The sequence below is a fragment of the Lepidochelys kempii genome, chromosome 23 (genome assembly GCF_965140285.1).
Source record: "Lepidochelys kempii isolate rLepKem1 chromosome 23, rLepKem1.hap1, whole genome shotgun sequence".
In the NCBI taxonomy this organism is placed as follows: domain Eukaryota; kingdom Metazoa; phylum Chordata; order Testudines; family Cheloniidae; genus Lepidochelys; species Lepidochelys kempii.
The window spans coordinates 5647108-5669514 of NC_136402.1; the positions used below are offsets into that span (position 1 = coordinate 5647108).

The 22407-nt window shown below is 61.9% G+C and overlaps 1 protein-coding gene across 6 annotated transcripts; it reads right to left on the reverse strand.

Annotated features, from left to right (window-relative positions):
* Nucleotides 1-85: 85 nt before the first annotated feature.
* Nucleotides 86-21176, reverse strand: SYMPK (symplekin scaffold protein). 6 transcript variants are annotated; one of them, XM_078850012.1, is made up of 27 exons: nucleotides 21087-21176; nucleotides 19596-19835; nucleotides 18335-18400; nucleotides 17820-17873; nucleotides 17214-17287; nucleotides 16393-16519; nucleotides 15869-16118; nucleotides 15540-15710; nucleotides 14894-15133; nucleotides 13992-14146; nucleotides 13251-13401; nucleotides 12537-12771; nucleotides 10704-10854; nucleotides 10389-10624; nucleotides 9622-9703; nucleotides 9172-9285; nucleotides 8638-8785; nucleotides 7952-8112; nucleotides 5769-5877; nucleotides 4671-4771; nucleotides 4306-4396; nucleotides 3810-3911; nucleotides 3357-3544; nucleotides 2393-2569; nucleotides 1619-1708; nucleotides 1003-1308; nucleotides 86-383 (listed from the first exon to the last, which is right to left on the reverse strand). In XM_078850012.1, exons 1-27 carry the CDS (start codon nucleotides 21174-21176, stop codon nucleotides 204-206), a joined length of 4089 nt encoding a protein of 1362 aa, XP_078706138.1. In that variant the 3' UTR covers nucleotides 86-203. The 6 variants fall into 6 exon arrangements, with proteins under 6 accessions (XP_078706138.1, XP_073177495.2, XP_073177490.2 ...); XM_073321394.2 differs by having other exon boundaries at nucleotides 13992-14161; nucleotides 19596-19838; nucleotides 21087-21160; XM_073321389.2 differs by having other exon boundaries at nucleotides 13992-14161; nucleotides 19596-19838; nucleotides 21059-21137.
* Nucleotides 21177-22407: the final 1231 nt, after the last annotated feature.

Genomic DNA, 22407 nt, shown 5'->3' on the forward strand with positions numbered 1-22407 from the left:
CTGGAGGGTCAGGGAGATGAGCCCCGCCCCAGGGAGGGACACGCCCCACACAGACAGGGAGGCAGAAAGGCCCAGGACCAGCGACTCTTGATTTGGCCTCTTTATTAGGCCAAGAGCCAGGCCCGTAGCTGTGCAGTTTCTGCTCCTCTCCCCCTCCCCCCTGAGTATCTTTGCCCTGGAGGGGCCGGCTCTGCCCCGCCCCATCAGCTCTCTGGTTTCTGCTCCTGCTCCATGCCGCCACCGCCGGGCTCTGGCAGCTCCTCAGGCTGGCTGACCGGCTGGGGCCCGCCGGGTGCCGGCTCGTCGGGCGTGAGGCTCTCGGGCTTGCTCTCCGCTCCCTCGTCAGCAGCGCTGCTGGCTCCCGCCTCCTTGCTCTTCGCTTCCTGGTAGGGGGCAGGGAAAGGGGGCAGACAAGATGCCTCATGGAGACACCCCAGCCCTGCAGCCGGATGGACCAATGGGACCCGTTCCGGAGCTGGATTCTAGCTTTAACTGCCACCCTGACCCCCAAGAGGGGATCATGTCCCTAACTGAGACCTCAACGACCCCTCACTTATCCTGGGGCACTCCCACCCCACCCCAAGATCTCTACATCAGCCTTGGTTTCCTGGCCGCAGGCAGGAAGGGGAGGAGCCAAAGGCACTGGATAGGCCCTTGGCTCCATGCTTTGGTCAATCAGACCAGTTGGGGTGGAGCAGCCCTGCCCCCAGGGCAGATTGGCTCAAGCGGCAAGCAGGGCAGGGTCACTGGCTGCACAGGGGTTTGGCAGCAGGAGCCACCTTGGCTACCATGGGGCAGGGCCCTTGATGCTGCAGTGTTTGGGGAGCGCCCTCTGGTGGCCGGCAGAGCTCTCCTTACCCCCCTCTGTGCAAGGGGACACTGGGAGGCCAAGAAGAAGTAGGAAGCTCTAAGGCCAGCGAGGGGTTAATGGGACCCTGGCTGTGTGCAGCCCTGACTCTATGCACGAGCTCTGCCAAGTGCCTGTCCGTGCCCAGAACGTACCTTCGCAGGTAGGGGCCCCTCCACGCTGGAGTCCAACAGGGACCCATCTCCGCCTGAACCCTCCTCTTCCTCCTGCATGCTAATGAAAATGGTGGGCGTCTCCACCTCGGGCCCCTCCTCCCGGAAGTCCATCGGCTCCTCGGCAGGCAGTGGTGCCAGGGCATGGGCAGGACGCGGCTGGCTGGCTGGCTGCTTCAGTTTCTGTTCCTCCTCCAGCTGGCGTTTGAGTGCCTTCTCCTGGGCCAGCCGCAGAGCGATCATGTCCTGGGACATGCGTGGGAGGAGAGGCGCGGGCTCCTGCTCCTCCTGCCGGGCGATAAAGCACCGTCAGCCAGGGAAGGGACCCCTCCCCATCCCTTCGAGTCAGGGTAGCAAAGGACTCCGCTCAGAGAGTCTGGGCTGGGGACCCCGCTCCCTGCCAGCCCGCGGGGGAAATAGACGAGGCCCATCCCACAGACCCTGGGCCTCTGCAGCAGAGCATTCAGACCAGCCCTGTGGCTAGAGTCCCACCCCCAGCACCTTCTTGAGCCCACAGCTCTGTTCTGCACCTTCAGGTACCGGCTTACTCCCTCCCCAGCCCAGTTCCTAGCCTCCCAGCCCAGGCGTCTCCGCTCACCTCCTCCAGCGGCTGGGAGTCCTTCACCTCCACCTCCTGCTTGCTGCTGGCTTCCAGGATGGCCATGGTGGAGTTGGGGACATGCGCTTGCTGTGTGGGATGGGGAGGGGAAAGAGGGGCCGGGTGAGCAAGTCATGCAGGAGCCAGCTGCCCTGGGTCCGGGGCTCCAGCCTCTCCCCTGCCCTGGGAACAGCCAGCTCCCAACTGGAGAGAGAGGCTGGCCCGTAAGGACCTATGATTCTATGACCTACCCTGGGACGGGGGCAGAGTTGTCCTAGGGAGCAGTCACTAGTCGCAGCAGGTGAGTTTAAAGGCTGAGCACGAGCTGGCTGACTGAGGTGTGGTATCCCCTAGGGGAGAGCTGGGAGCCCCACTGCTGGGGGTACACAGCCAAACAGGGGCAGAGCCCAGCACACTAGGGAGCAATCTTGCATCAGGCTCCAGGGGGCACTGTGACTAGGACCATCCTCCTCCTCCCACTGAGGGCTGGTGACACACAGCCTGACTCCCCACCTGCCCCAGTAAAGGGTGGGGATGCTGGAGCCCCGAGGGAACTGGGTAAGAACAAACCCTAAAGAAAGCTCCATTCCCTACACCCCCACCTTCATTAGACTGACGGGAAGCACTGCATGCTGGGGCCCTGCAGTCTGTCCCCATTATTAAAGGGAAGGACAGCTACATACCCCACCATCACTTGTGCCCCCCGCCAGATTACACTCAGCCCCCAATCTCCTGCATGACTCCCCCCCAGCCCTCCAGGGAGCAGGCCAGTACCTGGTGCGGAGTGAAGGAGCGGACATGGGCCAGCAGCGGCTCCCGCAGCTCGGGGCACTTCTCGAAGACGGCGTTGAGCTGCTGTGGAGGGAGCTGCAGGATGACCTGGAAGGACTGGGGCTTGGTGCGCTGGCAGCATTTGATGAAGCCCTCCCACACTTTGGGGTACTTCCACACCTGGGAGGGCAAAGGGGGGTGGTTAAGAGGGGCCTTTTCACTATGCCCTCCCCTGCACACCCACACATGGGCACAAGGGGCAGCGAATTCAGCCAGCCCTCCATGTGTCAGCGGGTCACACTGGGGGTGGAGAAGCCCACCCAGAGGCAGTGCTGAAAGCCAGGGCAGCTGGAGGAGCAGCAAGGGGGCAAGGCACACCTGGAGTGGGACAGAGGCCTGGCATTGTCACATGCACCTCCGGAGCCCGCGCCCGAGGGGGAGCAGGACTGAGAAATGAAGAGACCTGGGCTGTCTGGGGGACAGGTGAAGAGCTGCCCCGCCCCCAGCTACTTTGGAGAAAATCGCTTTCCTTGGCGTGAGGATGCTGCCACCTCTGGGGAGGAACCTGGCGGCCAGTCAATAGCCAGACGCCACCAGCGCATGGCAGTTTAGGACAGGAAGTGCAGACTAAGTGCAAGGAGTGGGGGCTGAGGGAGGCCGAAGAGAGGAGAGGGGGAACGGGCCAGGACAGTGGACTGAACAGAAGCCAGCGACGGGATCTTAGCGTTATGGCTCAGCAGGGAGAGGACAATGCCAGCTCCAGAGCCCCCTACCTCCGGGGCACTAGCTTAACAAGGCCTCAACAATAAGAGCGCCCTCTGTGGATCACCACCACCCCCCCCACACACACTCCTTAGGAGCCCTGGGATTTCCAGGGGCTAACCCAACCCAGCTTAGCTTGTGCCGGGGTCCCAGCGCTAGGCTGCCTGGCCAGGCTGCAGGAGGTGCCGCGGGGCCGGGTTCCCACCTGCTTCATGATGAGGCGGGACAGGACGTTCATGACGAAGCCACCCAGGCGTGGGTACATGGTCAGTGACTGGATGACCGTCCTCATGAGCAGCATGGGCAGGGGGCTCTGCTCCATCAGCTGCTGCATCACCACGGCCAGCACCTCCGACGTGTAGACGTTCCTCTCGCCGAAACACAGGTTGGTGGCTGTGGTGGGGAAGAGATGACGTCAGCCAAGGCTGCCGGGGATTCGGGGGTGCGGCTGAGACACACGGAGGGGCAGAGAAGAGAGCAGGGGGTAGGTTGCCAGTGGGCACGAGACGAGAACCCCGGAGTCCTGGCTTCCACCCGTGGGCCAGTTAAGGGGAAGGAGAAAGGGGCAGCACAGTGGCGCAAGCAGCCAAAGGGCTGGCCCAGCAGACGCAGCCGTCCCTGCTGTCCGAATCTGCCCCGGGCTCCGGCACCCCCTTACCTTTGATGATGGATTTCATGTCGCACTTGGTGGAGTCGATGTTGTGCAAGGCGATGAGCAGCTCCCCAGGGTTCAGGGGGGACACGGCCGAATTCCCTTCGCCTGCACAAGGCAAAGAGGGGGAGGCTGAGCTGGGAGGCCGGGCTGTCTGCGCAGACCCACTGTGCCCTAGTGGGAGGCTTGTACTGGGCGGCCTAGGGCCCTGCTGCCCAGATCAGTTTCTCCCCAGGCTCCCAACGAGAGACAAGATGGGGCTCCTGAAACTTTCCATGCTCAGGCTTCTCCCTGGCTGGGCCAGGGGGCGTGAAGCTCCCACCCCCGCCTGGAATGGACGTGGCAGGACTGACCCCCAATTGTCCTCGCACTGAGCGTTATGTCACCATTGCCCCGCCAGGGTCCATTGGCACCAGCCCATCTCCCAGCATCATGTCAGCAGCTGGCCCCGCAGAACGGGGAAATCGCAGCCCTTCGGCTCAGCTCCCAGCTCAGCACCTACCGTGCTGCGTCCCCAAGAGGCGGTTGAACACCTCCTTCACCACGATGGGGTTCAGCTTGATGAGCTTGGGCAGAGCCTGGATCACCTCTTTCTGCGGGAGGGAGAGGGAGAGCTTGGCAGATATCGGTTATGCCACACAACCCTCCGGCCCCACTCTAAATGGAACCCAGGAGTCCTGGCTCCCAGCCCCCTCTTAACCCCCACTCTAACCACTAGAGCCTACTGCCTCCCATAAGAACAGTCTCCACTAGGCAGTGGCTGTCCAGCCACTACCCCCACTCCGGCCATGGCAGCAGCTGGGCCAGGCAAGCTGCCAGGAGCCCTGCCTGGCTCAGCAGCACCCGCCAGACCCCATGGGGTCCTACCTTCTCCAGCCCGTTGAGGACGGGGATGAGGAACCGGACGTCCGGGAGCCGCTTGTGGTAGAGATCACGAACTCGCTTCACCAGCTCGGGAGATGGGGGCACTGTGAGAGCAAGGGCAGGTTGTGACGAAGTGGGACTGTTCTTAATGTTTCCTCTGAATAGTGTGGGGGTGCCTCGGTTTCCCCTAGGCAGTTCTTAAGTATCTAGGGGGTGGGGTAAGGGTGTATGATCATTGCAGAGTCCTAGAGGGCAGGTGTGTACAGGGGTCTGGACACAGAGATTGGCCGACACCCTGTTTCCTGGCAACTGATGGCCTGGCCCTTCCTCCCTGCAAGGTGAGAGCTAAAGAGTTGGAGAACAAAGGAATCAGGTGACCTCCTCGCCCCGGAAAGGGGAAAGCCCGGGGGAGGGGCTGGAGGGAGTTTTCAGTTTGGGGCTGGCTGGAGACATGGAGTGAAGGGCAGACCTGGTTATCTAGCTCACTGCCCCCCAAAATGGACTCAGCTGAGGGGTCCGGTTCTCTTCACCTACAAGCTCTGTGTTAGACCATGTTCCTGTCGTCTAATAAACCTTCTGTTTTACTGGCTGGCTGAGAGTCACGTCTGACTGCAAAGTTGGGTTGCAAGACCCTCTGGCTTCCCCAGGAGCCCCGCCTAGGCGGACTCGCTGTGGGACGCGCACGGAGGGGCAGAGGATGCTGAATGCTCCGAGGTCAGACCCAGGAAGGTGGAAGCTGTGTGAGCTGTGTGTCCTGAAGACAGGCTTCTCCCAGAAAGGAGACTTCCCCAGAGTCCTGACTGGCTTCGTAGGAAGCAGTTCCAGAGCATTGCCCGGGGACTCCGTGACACAGGCCAACGCTGGGGGAGGGACTAGAGATCAGCAGGAGGAGCCCAGCGCTGGTCTGTGTGTGTGTGTGGGTGGGGGGAGGACGAACGCTTGAGGAAGCAACATTCCCATTTAAGGGGAAACCGAGGCACAGGGCAGGACAGACAGCCAGGGAGAAAAGCGAGCAGGCCTGCTCTAGCCCTCCGAATGCCCACCCATCTGGAGGGCAGTGCCAACTGGGGCGGGTACAGTGGCAGCGTGGGGTGGGGATACCTTTATCTGTCAGGCTGTGCAGGCAGCGGGTCACCAGGGTCTCAGCCCCTTTGGGGCAGTTCTCCACCAGCAGCAGCAGCTCCGGGGAGTTCATCCCCATCCCGCGGATCTGGGCAAGGAGGGGAGAGAAGGAAGAGGCAGTCTCAGAGCAGAATCACCACGGATGGCGGGGGGGGGGGAAAGGAACCAACTGTGCCGAGTCAGCACACGCAACAGGGCCGTGGCCTCCCCACCAAGCCCCAAGGGAACCCAGCTAGTGGAATGCAGCTGAGTACCCCAAACCCCCACGCTCCTGGGACCCTCCCCACCCTGCTGCAAGGTAGCCCAGCAGCCGGCTAACCCGATCTGTGCAGCACGGCCAGGTAATGCTCTTTGTTTCCACCTACCCCCGTCCCGCAGAGGTTGGAGCCTGCACGGGACACTCCAGCTTTAGGTTCTGTTCAGAAAAGGCAAAGGGGGATGGACAGAGGCTGTAAGATCACAGACCCAAGGCTGGCTGCCCACCAGAGATGGCTTTGAGCCACAGGCAGGAGCAGTCTGGAGGATAACAGGGTTATAAGGAATGGCCAGCATGGATTTGTCAAGAACAAATCATCCCAACCCAACCTCATTTCCTCCTCCAACAGGGGTACTGATCTCAGAGGTAGGGGAAAGCAGTCGGCAGGATCCAGCTTGATTTCAGTCAGGTTGAACAGTTCCACCTGACAGTCTCAGAGCAAACTAGGGAAATGTGCTCTACGTGGAATTGCTCTAAGGTGGGGGCACAAAGCGCCGTTACCAATGGTTCGCTGCCTAACTGAGAGGACGTGTCTCCCGGGGTCCCACAGGAGCTGGCCTTGGGTCTGCTACCATTCAGTATTTCCATTGCTGACCCAGAGATCGGAGTGGAGAGTGCGATTATAAAATCTGCAGCTGACACCGAGGTGGGAGGGGCTGCGAGCACTTTGGAGGGTTAGGACTCAGCAAGAAGAAATCCCATCAAGACAGGCGCAAAGTACTGTACTTAGGAAGGAAAATATCAAACGCACAACTACAAAACAAGGACCAACTAGGGGGTCGTACTGCTGAAAAGGAGCTGGGCGTTAGAGTGGATCACAAATTGAATGCGAGCCAAGAACGTGATGCAGCCGTGAAAAAGGCGAACATTGTTCTGGGTGTATTAACAGAAGCGTCACAGGAAAGACACGGGACATAACTATCCTTCTGTACTTGGCACCGGGGAAGGCCCCAGCTGGAGGGCTGGGTCCAGTTCTGGGCGCCGCACTTCAGGAAAGATGCGGACAAAGTGGAGAGAGTCCACAGAAGAGCAAGAGAAATGATCCAAGGTTTCGAAAACCTGGCCTAGGAGGAAAGGTTAAAAAAACCAGGTACGTTTAGCATTTAGAAAAGCCTGAGCGGCGAGTGGAGAACAGTCATCAAATTCGTTAAGGGCTGGTATAGAGGACGGAGATCCAGCATCCTACCTTCAGTGGACATGGCGAACAAGAAGCTATGGGCTTAATCTGCAGTGAGGGAGACTGAGGTAAGATATTAGGACCAAAACTTTCCAACTCTCAGCGGAGTTCAGCTCTGGAACACGCTTCCCAGGGAAGCTGTGGGATCCCCATCCAGAGAGGATTTTAAGACCAGGCTGACCGACCTGGCACGGCTGGTCTAGGTTTACTTGGCCGGGCCTCAGCGCAGGGGGCTGGGCTTGGTGAGCTCGAGGCCCCTTCCAGCTGGACACTTCTGGACTCCAGAACAGCTGATCAACCCAGTTTTAAGCCAGCTGTCAATCATCCATTAACCCTTTATTTCTAACCTGAACCTTAATAGAAAGTGTGACCCATCTGCCTGGATCATTATTAGGTGTATTACGGTAGCGCCTAGGAACCACAGTCACAGGCAGGACCCCACTGTACTTTTGCTTTGCTATTGGGTGTATTACGGGAGCATCTTAGGAGTCCCAGTCACAGAGCAGCCCCCCCATGGTGCTAGGGGCTGTACAGACAGCCCTGCCCCAAGAGCCTAGCTTTGAATTCAGTCTCCAGCCCTGGGCTCAGACAACTCCAAGTCATCGGGCCCCGGCGCCCCTTTGCTTTGGGGTCAGCCTTACAGCAGCCACAGTTCGCTGTCCCCACCTGCACAGACAGCCCTGTACCCTAAGCAGCGGGTCCCCGCAGAGCCTTTCCCGGCTTGCTCACCGGCTGCTCGATGACCCGCAGCACGGTGCGCTTGATGTCAGCGATGGCCTCTGTGTAGACCGACGCCAGCTCATGGATCAGCTTGTGGTTCTGCGGCAGCAGGGCCAGGTACAGGTACAGACACTGCTTGACGGTCTCCTCGGTCCAGGGAGCAGCCACCTCTGCATGACAAGGGCGCGGGCGGGGCGGGAGATCAGTTGTGGGGCTCCCAGCCAACAACAGCAGCTGGAGAACCACTGGGAAGAGCAGCGGCCGCCCCGACCTCCAGCGCCAGCCCGCACCCAGGGCGCCAGTCCAGCAGGAAGACAAGGGACAGGCTCAGACTTCAGGGAAGAGCCAGCAGCTGGCCCGATTAACTCTAAGGAGGGGCTCTCTGATCCGCGGCTATGGAAGCAGCAGATGGCTACCAGCACAGCGGGGTTGGAGTGCTAACCACAGCAATGCCAGCTCGCGGGCAGAACCCAGCCACGGGCCTGAGATGCCCAGGAATTCCCCGCGGCTACGAGCACAGATCTCCTTCCTCCGATCACCGAGCGGGGAGCAGCCATCAGCACCAGGCTGGGACTGGTGCCAGCACTGTAGGGGAGATCTGACCCACCAACTAGCGACACTGAGGACTGCCCCCCAGGGACAGCAGCCCACGTTCATTGGTTGTCCCCCAGCCATGCACGGCCCTGCCTTGTTACCCGTGTCCTTGTCGGCGCCGAAGAGCACAGATGGGGGGTTGGGGTGCACCAGGAGCTGTAGGTAGTTCAGTGCAAACTTCTCCACGTACTCCCGCAGCTGGTCCTTCTCGTACATGCGCTTGATGAAGAGGATCGCCTGCTGGCGGACCTGCAGGGCAGACGCGGCATGTGAGGGGAGTGCTCACCCAGCACTGAGAGGCAGCCACCTCTGAGGCAGGGGCAGCTCAAGACAGCTGCACAGCAACGCCACACGAGCGCTCCAGGCCGGGAATCACACCCCTGGCTAGCTGCTGGGGGACAGAGGCCTGGGATCTGGCTAGGACGGCACTGGGAACCCTCCGTCTTGCTCAGGACGCTGGGGGAGCAGTGAGGAATCTGAGTTACAGGTCTCATCGGCAGGATTCCTGAGCCTTTGTGGCCAGAGCGGTGGGAGCCTGGCCTGAGGCAGTATCTGGGGGGATGAGCAGGGCTGAGTGAATGCACAGAGGGGCTGGACGATACCACAAGACACCGGCCCCCGGTTGCCTGACGCACCTTGTCCTTCTCATGGGAGCTGAGGTCCAGCAGCACGTGCAGATACTGGAACTGCCTGGACGGACGCTTGAAGATCAGGTCCCGGAGGGTGGACATCCCCAGGTAGGTGCGGCTCTGCGACAGACGACCCCAGTGAGCAGATGGTCCCCCAGGGGCTCGGCTCTGCACCCCCCCTCCCCCCACTGTAGGCTTGGGAATCGGCTCCATGCATTCAGCCGGAGGAGCTTCATCTAACGCGGACAGGCAAGTGCCAGGTGAGGGACGCGGGCGGTGGGGCAGGAATCACAGGAGCCTGCCCGCAGATATTGGGTGCAAACACCATGTGATGGGGAGATACCAGCCCCACCCTGTCCCCCTGCAAGAGGGATCAGTGGGGTCAGTTAGGATCTTCTTAGGCAAGGACGGTGCCTCTTGAATAGCTGCTCTCCCCACTCTGCTCCTCGAACCCACCTCATCCTCGCAGTACTTGCGGATCACCTCCAGGGCGCTCTCTGTGATGAGTGGGGCTTCCAGCACCACCTTGGTGAAGATCCTGTAGGGGGCGCACACACAGACCATTACCAGCAGGCTGCGGCCCCAACGTTCCCTTTGAAAAGGGGCCCTTCGCCTGCCCCTGAGATGCAGCCACTTCTGGGGTGGGCCAGGGATGGAAAAGGGAGAGAACCCCTGCCCCATGACATTATCCAAGTCACTTCCTCAGCTGGGCAAGAGATGTTTAGGACAGGAAGTGCAGGCAGATGTCTCCTGCTGAGAGTGCCGTCTCCACAGCCCTTGTGCCCCCTGCTGGGATGGAGCGAGGATGCTCACTGCTGTGTGATGGGGACACCTGCCCCCTGGAAAACCTTCCTAGCGTGGCAGGGAAGGCCAGGCTGGCAGCCCCACGACACGGCAGGGAGCTGGTCCCAGCAGGAGCGTTAGTTACGCTACAGGAATCCGGGCTGGGTGCTGGTCTAAGGCAGGTGATGCTGATGGGAGCCCTAGCTGCCACAGGCAGGACACTGCTGGGAGGAAGCTCGCAGCACTGGAGCCCTAGCTAGGCACTACTGGGAGGAAGCTCACAGCACGGACATCCCAGCAGGGTCGCAGCTCATGGCACAGGCAAAGCTCACCCCCCACACCGAGGCTAGTCTAGGTCCAGACCAGTGACTCAGGCCAGGAAGGCTCCACCTCTCAGCTCCTCCCCCCCAAAGCTCAGCCCACATAGTGGGGACACCCACCCATCCTTCTGGTCTGGCTTCTCCTGCAGGCCAGAGAGCAGGCCAATGAGGCACTCGTCGTAGCTGTCCAGGGAGCCGGCGGGGAACGTGCTCAAGTAGGCATTGTACTCCTGGTACAGCCAGGCAAAGGCCAGGTCCAGCCGGTTGCGGATGTCGTCCAGGATGAAGGCCAAGACCTCGCTCTTCAGGGGCACGTCAAACTGGGTCACCAGGGATGAGAGGATCTTGACACGGGCCTGGTGGGGAGGGGAGAGGGGAGGGTCAGGCATGGACGGTACCCAGGCCCTGCCCCTCTGCGGCTGAGCCGGTGCCTACCTGGGCCGCCCCGCTGCAAGCGACGGCTCTCTCCGAGCACAGGATCCGCTTCACGGCTCCCAGCTTCAGCTTCTCCATCTGCACGTCCGTCAGTGGCTTGATCGCGTCGCTCAGGCGGAAAACCTTCTTGCGCCCACCGGCGCCCGCCAGCCTGGAGCAGGGAGTTAGAGTGTGGCTCAGCGCCGGAGGCGGACATGGTGTGTAACATTCTCACGAACCACCCACGCCTCAGGGTACCCATTTGGCTTGGTAGCACTACCCACCGGGCACAGCAGGAAGGCCTCAGGCATCTGGGTGGTGGGAACGCGCCGTCAGGAGCTGGCTGGACTCAACATACGTCATGTGGGATTGGGGAAAATCAGTGCCTGAGTGTTAACGGCCGCAGGGGGCTCAGGCAGGACCAGAAACTCAGCAGGGCTTGGCAGATGGAGGACAACGGACTTGAGGGGGCAGAGAGGTGTGTTAACAATGGGAACACAGAGACCCCGTGAGGGACCCCACAGGAGCCTGGCCTGGCTCCCGCCAGGACCAACTGCCATAACCTCCGATCCTCTTCGCTGACCTAAAGCCCTCCCAATGGTATTTGTGGTTCACAATCAAACTGGAAGGGCACATGGAGTGGAGTCCCACAGGGATCAGTTTTGGGTCCAGTTCTGTTCAATATCTTCATCAATGATTTAGATAATGGCATAGAGAGGGCACTTATAAAGTGTGTGGACGATACCAAGCTGGGAGGGGTTGCAAGTGCTTGGGAGGATAGGATTATAATTCAAAATGATCTGGACAAACTGGAGAAATGGTCTGAAGGAAATAGGATGAAATTCAATAAGGACAAATACAAAGTGCTGGACTTGGGAAGGAACAATCAGTTGCACACATACAAACTGGGAAATGACTGCCCAGGAAGGAGTACTGCGGAAAGGGATCTGGGGGCCATCGTGGACCACAAGCTAAATATGAGTCAACAGTGTAATGCCGTTGCAAAAAAAGCGAACATCATTCTGGGATGTATTAGCAGGAGTATTGTAAGCAAGACACGAGAAGTAATTCTTCCGCTCTACTCTGATATGACCTCAGCTGGAGTATTGTGTCCAGTTCTGGGCGCCACATTTCAGGAAAGATGTGGACAAACTGGAGAGTCCAGAGAAGAGCAACAAAAAATGATGAAAGGTCTGGAAAACATGAGCCATGAGGGAAGACTGAACAAACTGGGTTTGTTTAGTCTGGAGAAGAGAAGACTGAGTAGGGACATGATAACAGTTTCAAGTACATAAAAGGCTGTCACAAGGAGGAAATGAAAATTGTTCTCATTAACCTCTGAGAACAGGACAAGAAGTGATGGGTTAAATTGCAGCCAGGGCGGACATTAGGAACAAGTTCCTGTCAGGGTGGTTAAGCCCTGGAACAAATCGCCCAGGGAGGTTTGGAATCTCCGTCCCTGGAGGTTTTTAAGAGCAGGTTGGACAAACAGCTGGCAGGGGCGGGCGTGAGTGCAGGGGGCTGGGCTAGTTGTCCTCTCCAGGTCCCTCCTAAGCCTGCGATTCTATGATGCTCTGGTGCAGGGACTCGGAGCCTGTTTGTAAAGGGCTGCCTGGTGGCGCTGCAGATACTGACTGACAGGCACTGATCCCCAATGGGGCAAAACCTCTCTGAGCAGGAGTCTGCCTGTCAGACTGGCTGGGCAGAGCTCCCAGCGGGCAGCAGGGGGTGCTGCAGCAGAGCCAGCCTGGGAGGCGCCAGCCTGCCCTGGAAAGGGCCACGACCTCTTGGGGTACCTCCTGGGAGACTATAAACCCCAGGCACAGCACAGACCCTGAGGGCCCTCCCCCTCACCTGGTCTGGGTGGCCGGGATGATGGGCTCTGGGCGCCGCTTGGCCTGGGGGGCCTCTTGCTCCAGGAGGATGGTGACGCAGCCCTGCGCCCCCAGCACGGAGATGGCCTGCCCTTGAGACAGCGAGGACAGGCGCCGTTTGATCAGCACGCTCTCAGGCTTCACCAGCTTCTCCTCCTTCGGCTCCTCCTTCAGCAGCTTGGTGTGTTCCACGCCTGGAGGACGGGGAGAGGAGCCTGTGCCAAGGAGCCGACTCACTCACGGTGCCCTCGCGAGGCCAGGCAGAGCCATTCAGCCCCCGGCCACCACCCCAGAGGAAGGAGAGAGGAGCCAGGAAACAAGAGCTGCAACTACCCCCAGCTCTGCCGAGGCCCCTCAAACACAATCCACAGCCCCCTGCCAGCCCCCCCCGAGCTCCGCCTGTGCCCCTCCCTCCTGACCCGCAGCCCCCTGCTAGCCCAGCCCTGGAGTCCCCCCAGCTCTGCTGGTACCCCGCACTCCTGACCTGCAGTGCCCCCGCCCACTGGAAACCATTCACCCCCAGCAGGCAGCGAGGAATCTTGTGGATGGAGAGGGCTCCCGAAGTCTGGAGAGGCAGGGAGCCGATGAGCAGGGGAGATGGCACTGAGTCTGAGGTCTCCCAGACGCTAGCTCCCCTTCCCCCAGAGCTCTATCTGTGCTACAAGGGAGACCTCCGCTCCCCCAGCAGACGTACCTGGCCCAAGCCCTGCAGCCGTCATCTGGGTGGCCATCAGGCGGGCGAGATGCTTGATCTGGGCGTCTGTGCCAGCCGACTCCACGGGGGTGTAGGTGGCTTGGAAGGAGGCGGGCATGGTGTCAGGCAGGTACACCATGCTGATGAGCACCTGAGGCAGGAGAGCCAGGACATGGCCGTGATGCAGCCTGCCGGGGGATGCCCTGCAGAGGGCGGTGCTCTTATGGGCCCCAGGCCCTGCGCTCTAGGCCCAGCGCCGTTTCCAGCAGTGAGGCCTCCCCGGCTTCCCACCAGGCCAGCGGGTTAGAGACCAGGCTGCAGGGAGAGCGCCCTCTGCTCAGCCCCCGCCCAAGCGCCCTGCAGCCCAGGGCCCCCCAGTGGCATACTGGGGTCACTACTGATTGCAAGGCAAGATGGATTGCAAGCTGAGCCCCCTGCCCCACTCCCCGCAGCACAGCGTCCCCTAGCGCCATCGCACCGAGGTCAGCACTGACTGCGAGGGGAGAGCGCCCCCTGCTGAGCCCTGTCCCGCGCCCTGATCCCCCTGGATTCCCTCACAGGTCTCCCATCCAGCACGCCTGACGCTCTTTAGCTTGTGAGCTGTAACAGGAGCCACTGCTCAAGGCCTGGCGGTTGCAGCCCAACACACCCCTCCCCGGGCAGCATGTCTAAGCGGGGGGGGGTGCATTTCAGGGGACTCAGGGACCCACCAGCACCGAGCCAGGGCCCAACCTCACCCACCAGATTGGCCACATTGTCCGGCGTCAGCAGGGGCTGCAGGAACTCGGCCGTGATGTCCGTGTCCGAATGGGTGCTGGTCTGGGCAGAGGGCTTGGGTGGTGGCGCAGCTGCTTGCTCCAGATCCTTATCCTCATCGTCCTCCCCGAGGGGTGGCTCTGTGCCGTAGAGGCCTGGGGTTAGAGTCAAGGGGCACTGCCAGCCCCAGACAGCCAGGACTGGCACCATCTCCACCCCGGGCTCGGCAGCGGAGAGCTGGCTCCTGGCAGGTGCCACAGAGCGGATGCCGTGTGCACACAGAGCTTCACCTTCCCAGCAGCCCCTGGGACCAGAACCTTGGGGTCCACAGCTGGTACGGCCCCAGCAGAGGGGAGGCAGCTTCTGCCCCACACGCTACCCCCTGCCAACCTTACCCAGCCCTGGGGAGGGATTTCACTGCCTTAGAAACCCGACCTCTAAGGACAAGCTGGCTGCTCCAGGCCTCTGGATCCCCGACTTTGCTGCGCAGGCTGCACCCAGGGGCCCAATTCAGATGATGCCTGGGACACCAGTGCTCCCATGCCCCCACAGCGCCCCCTGCTGGGAGAGGCTGGGACTGGAGTAGCCAGGAGCTCTCCCCACAGCGCCCCCTGCTGGGAGAGGCTGGGACTGGAGTAGCCAGGAGCTCTCCCCACAGCGCCCCCTGCTGGGAGAGGCTGGGACTGGAGTAACTGAACTGGAACTGGAGTAACTGAGCTGTTCCCTTGATCACCTCCCTCTGGGAACTGGGACAAACTCACTGCACAGGGGGCCACCCAGACAGCTCTCAGCTGCCTGCACCCCATCTCCCAAGGCACCCCACCCACCGAAACGGTTGCTGCTAAATGGGGCCTCCCAGCAGAGCGAGGCCTGCCCTGCCCGCTCACCCATCTTCATCTTCTTCAGGGCTGGGTCGCTCTCGTCCCGCGGGCGCTTGCGCGGCTCCTTCAGGCTGGGCATGCTGCGGGTGATCTCGGCCTGCTGGGTGCCCAGGTCCACCAGCAGGGTGGTGATCTGCGCCTGGAACTCGAAGGACGAGGGGTGCTTCAGCACGCTCAGCAGGTGCAGCTTCAGGTTCTTGCGTACGCTGCTCACCTGGGACTTAGCCAGTGTCGGCGGCAGGTTGGCTGGCGGGAGGGCGACATGGAAGGGGCGTCAGGTACGCAGGAGGGGGGCTGCCCCAGAAGGGACCCGCTGTAGGATGGAGGCTTGGGCTAGGCCTGAGGTCTGGCTCTGGGTAGGAAGCGGGGTGCAGGGCAAGGCAGAGGGTCAGGACTCCTGGGTAGGAAGCGGGGTGCAGAGTGGGGGAGGGGCAGGACTCCTGGGTTCTATTGCTGGACAGGGAGTGGTGGGGTGGCTGGGAGTCAGGACAAGTGTTGGGATTTCATTCATTAACACACACAAAGCCCTTTGGGCTCCCTGGCTGAAGCCCTGGAGAGGACCCGGGGAAGCCCCCGGCCGACTGCTGCATCCAGTGGCTCAGGCCAGGGATGGGGGTCCCGAGGCAGAGCCCGGCCAGGGGGCAGTGCTTACCATGCAGGGTCTCGTAGGCCTGGATCACTTCAGCCATGAACATGGGCCGCTGGCGGGCAATGGAGGCCAGGGAGCCCAGCGCCGCTGTGAGGTTGATGCTGGAGATGGCCGGGTGCACCATGAACTTCAGCAGCTGCTCCAGGGCCGCCTTGCCCTCCTCCCACAACACATCTGAAAGGCAGGAGTGGGCGGGGTCACGGCACAGGCCGCAAGCCGTGGGCTGGGTGGGGGACAGCTGTTAGTGGTGGAGAGGCCACGTGCCAACAGGCAGTGGGACCCCAACAGATCACCCGACCCGGCTCCTAGAGCCCTGCTGGGCCCCCACTCACTGTGTTTGATATAGGGGTGGTCCTTGGGGATGCGGTCGAGGCTGATGTCGTTCTCATGGCGCTTGGGCACGTCTGAGTCGGGCATGCGGGGCGACAGCGTGATGATCAGCCCCTCCACGAACTTGATGGCGTGGGTGCGGATGCCGTCGTTGTCCGAGTCCAGCAGCAGGATGATGTCGCTGGCCATGGCCGACACCATCTCCCAGCAGGCCTCCTGCAGGTCGTTGATGACCTTGGACTTCACCATCCACTGCCGGGAGCCAGAAGGGAGGGGTGAGTGCCCAGGCCGGCCGCCAAGCACTGATGACCCCCGACAGCTGGGGTGGGGAGCACAGTGCCCCCTACGGGGAGAGGCCGGGCCTGGAGTAGCCGGTCGCTGCCCACACAGCCAGCGTCCCACCCCATTCTCCACAGTGCCCCCTGCTGGGAGAAGCTGGGGCTGCAGCAGCCAGGCGCTCCTCCCCCAGCCAGTGCCCCCTGCTGGGAGAGGCGTGGGCTGCGCAGGCTGGCCGAGGGGCGCTCACCTGCAGCGCCACCTTGTAGAGCTGGGTCATGGCGAGGATGGCCTTCTTCACCACGTTGACGTTCTCGTCCTTCAGCAGCATGTTCAGGTTGGCGATGAGCTTCAGGAGCAGCTCGATATCCCGTTTGCTGGGGGTGGTGGGGAGACAGACAGCGCTGGCTGGAGGTGGGGCAAGCAGCTACTGCAGCAACCAGACCCTCATCCAGGACCAGAGCAATTGGCTTCTATGGAAACCTCACCCCTTGTACAAGTGGGGAAACTGAGGCAGGGGGAGGGAGTTGCCACGGTCACACAGGGAGTCAATGGCAGATCAAGGCACAGTACCCAGGAGTTCTGGCTCCCAGCCCCCTCGCCCTAACCACTTGACTCCATTCCCCTCCCACAGCTAGGAATAGAACCCAGGAGTCCTGACTCTTCGCAGCCCCTGTTGTAACCTACCAGGCCCTGCTCACAACAGGGATCTTAGCTGGAGACAAGGGATAAGCGCCTGCCCCACCCTGGACACCCCCCGTCTCAGGGAAAAGCCCAGTCCCACCGGTCCGTAGGTAGCCGACTTCCCTTCTGCAGGCTGCTGCTGGGATGCTCCTGTGCTGGCTGAAGGGAGCTCCCAGACTCAGCCCCTCCCAGCAGGGGGTGCTGTAGGGAGCGGGGTGGGAGAGTCCCAGCGGCTGCGGCCTGTGGGACATGGGGCAGGAGCGCTGGCTGGCTGGGGCTCCCATCTAGGTGCTGTACAGACCTGTAGCACCCTGAGGGCTTGGAAGCTGTGGGGGAAGGAGAATTACACCCAGTGGCTCCGGGATGCAGCAGCCAATCTGTCCTTACCAGGCCTCTTCTATGAAGCCGATGACAAACTTCCGCACCTCGATGGATTTGTCCGCCTGGAAGGCGATGATCTCCTGCAGCCGGAGAGGCAGGCGGTCAGGGCCGGCCTCAGCTGCCCAGCGGGCAGCAGAGCTGGCCGAGAGGGGGAAGCGGGGCCAGGGCAGAGCTAGAGTGCCCCCGAGTCAGGGCAGGGAGGAGGCTGCGGAAAGCTTTAGGTTAGGCCCAGGTGAGAATATTCACACTCCACGGGCCTGTGTTTGACACTGAGCAGTCTAAGCCACCAGCCCTGGCACTGCCCAGGACACGCCAGGCTTGAGGGGCATCTGGGGCTCCAGCTGGAAACCCAGGCAGCCTTTGGGCAGCCGCTCATACCTCACCCCCTGCCCCCCAAGCCATGGGCCTGCTGCGCAGGGAGTTAATGCTCTGTGTCAGTCAGAGGAGTTCTCCACCTCACTCAGCCGTCACAGGGTCATGGGGGCCACTGAGTGAAGGGCCTGCAGAGCCAGTGGTACTGCACCGGCCCTTGCCACGGGCACGAGGAGAGTCGGGACAGGCTGTTTTCAGAGTCGTTCCTGGCACCCCAAAGCGGCGCCCAGGGCTACTCACATCCAGGAAGTTATCCAGCAGCGTGGGGTCCTTGTTTATAATTAGCTCCTGGACCTGTGGGGAAAGAGGAACGGCAGGGGGTGAGACTCGGGCGGATGGAGGGGTTTGCAGCATCAGCCATCGCCCATCTGCCTCCCCCCAGCGCAGCACCCTGCCCCACGGACCCAGCCGCCATCCAGCATTTCTGCGACACCAAAGAACTCCACACAGAGCCATGTGAGCCCAGCAGCAGGTCTTGTCCCTGCAAGGAGCCAGGTGGAATCAGAGAATCCCAGGGAAGCCAAAGAGGGGCTAATGGCTAGAGAGACGGGGAAGGTGTGGGTCCTTATGAGAAGGCCAGGGAGGAATCTGAGAGGCATGAAAGAAAAGCTGATGCTATTTGACCCTAGCCCTGCTGTCTACACCTTTGACAGGCAGGCACAGGACCTCGTGCCCCTCTACAGCTCTTCCCAGCACCCTGCATTCCAGCCCACTGTCATCCCATTGCTGCAGGGAGGAGCAGCGGTTTTGCTCACCTGTTTGAGGAGGTTGATTTTAGAGTCGTTGCTGATCAGGGCAGCTTGGTTTAACAGATCCACCACCTGCAGAGAGAGGAGGCACCAAGGAATTCAAGATTGGCCTGGCTCCTCTCGCAAGACAGATCAAGCTGACGAAGGAGGCAACACCCAAGGGCCAAGCTAGGCTGGGAGCTCAGGACAGTCCTAAGTTCACCACTCATGCGGCACAAAGCAGCACCACAAGCAGGGATGGCAATGAAGTTAGAAGTCCTGCCCGGTACAGAGGGACTCCACACAGGTAGCTCAGGAGGGGTACGTGACCAATGGCGACAGCTGCCCTGGTGACAGACACCTGTCCCACTTGCATTATGGTAGTGCCTAGATCAGGGCCTCATCGTGCTAGAACAGACCCATTGCAAGAGATGGTCCCTGCCCAAAAAAGCTTCCAATCTAAACCCTTAGCTAGACAGGACTTTACCCACACCTAGTTTCCTCCAGCGTGGATGCTGCTGTACCAGTATAAAGGTGCTTACATTGGTGTGGGGAAGGGGAATTCCAGGATAAGGCACTTTGATGCCAAAGTAACTGAGTCCACGCCAGGTTGCACCAGTGCTATATACCAGGAAAAGTAACACATCCCGACCCTGCGTTAGTGACCCTGGGATAAAAGCCGTGCAGACAAGACACGCAAAAGATGGAGGGGAACCAGGCCCAGAGAGAAGGAGGGATGTGCCAAAGGTCACCCAGTAGGGCAGTGGCAGAGTCGGGATAGATGCCAGGTCTGCGAAGTCCCAGCCCTGCCCCCAGACTACGCTGCCTCGCAAGAACCAGACAGAGCCAGTAAACACCCTGTACAGAAGGATCACTGAGGGGCACAGCACGTGGCCCCAACATTTAGCCCCTCAGGACACCCATTGAAACTGGACTGTAATTGGCAAGAGAGGTGAGCAGACTGTAACCTGTTCCACAAACCCCGGCGCCAGCCACTCCCCCTGCCCAGGGGCTGGAACAGAGTTGCTGCCCCCTAGAGGGAAAGGCCCTTATCCTAGTCATGACACCCTCCACGGAGCCAGCCATGCCCCCTGCTGGGGTTGGTGACCCCTAAAGGGGAAAGGCCCTGTATCCCATTCCCCCAACCCCTGGGCAGCCAGTGCCCAAGACCTGGGGCCGGATCAGAGCCACCTCTCTTGTCCCTGGTCTAGGGCTAAAAGGGACCAGGGCCTGACTCCCAGCCCACTTGAATGTTCAGCCTTCACCGACCGCTCCCCGCCCCACGCACCCGCTCCGAGGTGGTCATGCTGTCGGTGCCGCTGCCCTCCTCCTGGGTGAAGAACTGGGAGGCGATGCTCATTCGGGCGTTGCTGCCCTCCCCTGCGCGGCTGGTCATGGTGACGCGGGCACCCGGCGCACGAGCCGTTCCCAGCCGAGAGCGGGATGCCCCTGCCAAGGGGTCTGTGCCCAGCGCTGGACGGGCGAGAGGGCAGCTCTGTGTTCCCGGCCCAGGGGCTCTCAGCTCAAGCTGCTAACGAGGAGACTAATTAGCACCCTGCCCCCCAGAATCCCCAGCTCCCCCCACATGAAAGCCCAGGACACCCCATCACCCCAGTCTAACATCCCCACACCCAGATACCCCCCAGGCCTCCCTGACGCCACCCCGGCCTGGATGCCCTGTTACCCCACAGGACCCCCAGCCTGCCCCACTGCCCCCATGGAATACCTATTGGCCCCACCCTCCCCCCATTATCACCGCCCCAGGCCTCCCCCAGGGATCACATCACCTCAGGGCAGCCCTCCCTTAGCCTCCAGGCTCGCTACCCCCCTCGCCGGCCCCCTCCCCATTGTAAACCCCCTTCCCTCCCTCGCCGGCCCCCTCCCCATTGTAACCCCCCTCCTCCTCGCCGGCCCCCTCCCCATTGTAACCCCCCTCCTCCTCGCCGGCCCCCTCCCCATTGTAACCCCCCTCCTCCTCGCCGGCCCCCTCCCCATTGTAACCCCCCCCCTCCTCGCCGGCCCCCTCCCCATTGTAACCCCCCCCCTCCTCGCCGGCCCCCTCCCCATTGTAACCCCCCTCCTCCTCGCCGGCCCCCTCCCCATTGTAACCCCCCCCCTCCTCGCCGGCCCCCTCCCTCCCCATTGTAACCCCCCCCCTCCTCGCCGGCCCCCTCCCTCCCCATTGTAACCCCCCCCTCCTCGCCGGCCCCCTCCCTCCCCATTGTAACCCCCCTCCTCCTCGCCGGCCCCCTCCCCATTGTAACCCCCCTCCTCCTCGCCGGCCCCCTCCCCATTGTAACCCCCCTCCTCCTCGCCGGCCCCCTCCCCATTGTAACCCCCCCCCCTCCTCGCCGGCCCCCTCCCCATTGTAACCCCCCTCCTCCTCGCCGGCCCCCTCCCCATTGTAACCCCCCCCCTCCTCGCCGGCCCCCTCCCCATTGTAACCCCCCTCCTCCTCGCCGGCCCCCTCCCCATTGTAACCCCCCTCCTCCTCGCCGGCCCCCTCCCCATTGTAACCCCCCTCCTCCTCGCCGGCCCCCTCCCCATTGTAACCCCCCCCCTCCTCGCCAGCCCCCTCCCTCCCCATTGTAACCCCCCCCTCCTCGCCGGCCCCCTCCCTCCCCATTGTAACCCCCCTCCTCCTCGCCGGCCCCCTCCCTCCCCATTGTAACCCCCCCTCCTCGCCGGCCCCCTCCCCATTGTAACCCCCCCCCTCCTCGCCGGCCCCCTCCCCCGCGCTCGCTCACTCACTCGCCCGCCCCAAGCCGCGGGCCCTCACCCTCCGCGCTGCCCCCTCCCGGCCGCCATCTTCCCCCGGCCCGGGCGCTGCGCACTGCGCAGGCGCGCGCCGCAAGGCCGCCTGGGTCATGTAGTTCTGTTGCGTGAAGGGGGGGCCGTGGCGGGGCCGCCGCGGTGGGTGCTGGGTAACCGAGTCCATCGCCTGCTGCTGCCTGCCGGGTGGGGTGGATGGTACAGCTCCTTCCTGCCCTTTGACCCATGACCCCAGCCACAGCGACCTCTCCTGGTGCCCTTTGACCCTTGGCCCCACCGCCCTGCTCACAGCAACCTCCCTTTGATGCCCTTTGACCCCTGACCCCAACCTCAGCAGCCTCCCCGGTCTCTGAGGCGGAGGCGCGGCCAGGGGGCTCCACGTGCTGCTTCCGCCCTCAGGCGCTGCCCCCGCAGCTCCCATTGGGGCCCAGTTCCCGGCCAATGGGAGCTGCGGAGCCAGCGCTCATGGTGGCGGCAGAGCGCAGAGTCCCCCTGGCCACCCCTGTGCCTCGGAGCCAGAGGGAGATGTGGCCCCTTCCGGGGAGCTGCGCAGAGCCGGGTAGGGAGCCGACCGGCTTCTCACCAACCGGACGCCTGACGACCCTGCACTATCGGGACTAATGGCGTCCCGGGCATACATCGGTCGGGATGCGGGAGAAAGAGTTAATTATCGGCACAGTCCCGATTTTATCGGGGCGTCTGGCCACCCTACTCCCCAATGCCCTTTGATCCCTGACCCCACAGCCCCAATCCCAGTGATCTCCCCCCACCCCCACCCCCAGTGGACATAGACCTGGATCTCACCCCACCCGTGGCCCGGATGTTTTTCCTCCACCTTTGCACCCGTCCCCCAGGCCAGGGCTACGGCCCCCTCCCAAAGCTTTTCACGCCCTGGTGCGGGCGGCCCCATTGGGCCCAGCCCATAAGGAGGCAGGAGGTTGTTTGGGTCTTTGGCTCATGTCCTTCCAGAAAACAAAACTTTGACACGGCCAGCGTGCAGCCCTGGCGAGATCTTCCATGCTGTGCGGCTCCTCTGGTCAACAGCTGGTCCGTGGGCCTCCGCAGTCCCCTGCATCTGGCTCGCTAGAATAGCAGGCTGACTTTCGAGCTTCTCCAGGCTGCAGGTCGACCTATCATAATCATTCCATGTTGCTTGCAACCTCTCTCCTAACATCCAGAGCAGCCATTCCAGCAGGCACATAAAGGTTGTTCACACTGGTGGGTTCTAGCCTCCTATGATCCCATTCAGTGCAGGGTCCAGTTTCTGTGCATGGGCTGATCTTGCCCACACCGGACAGGTGTATTCAGCCATTGAATAGCGAAGTGCA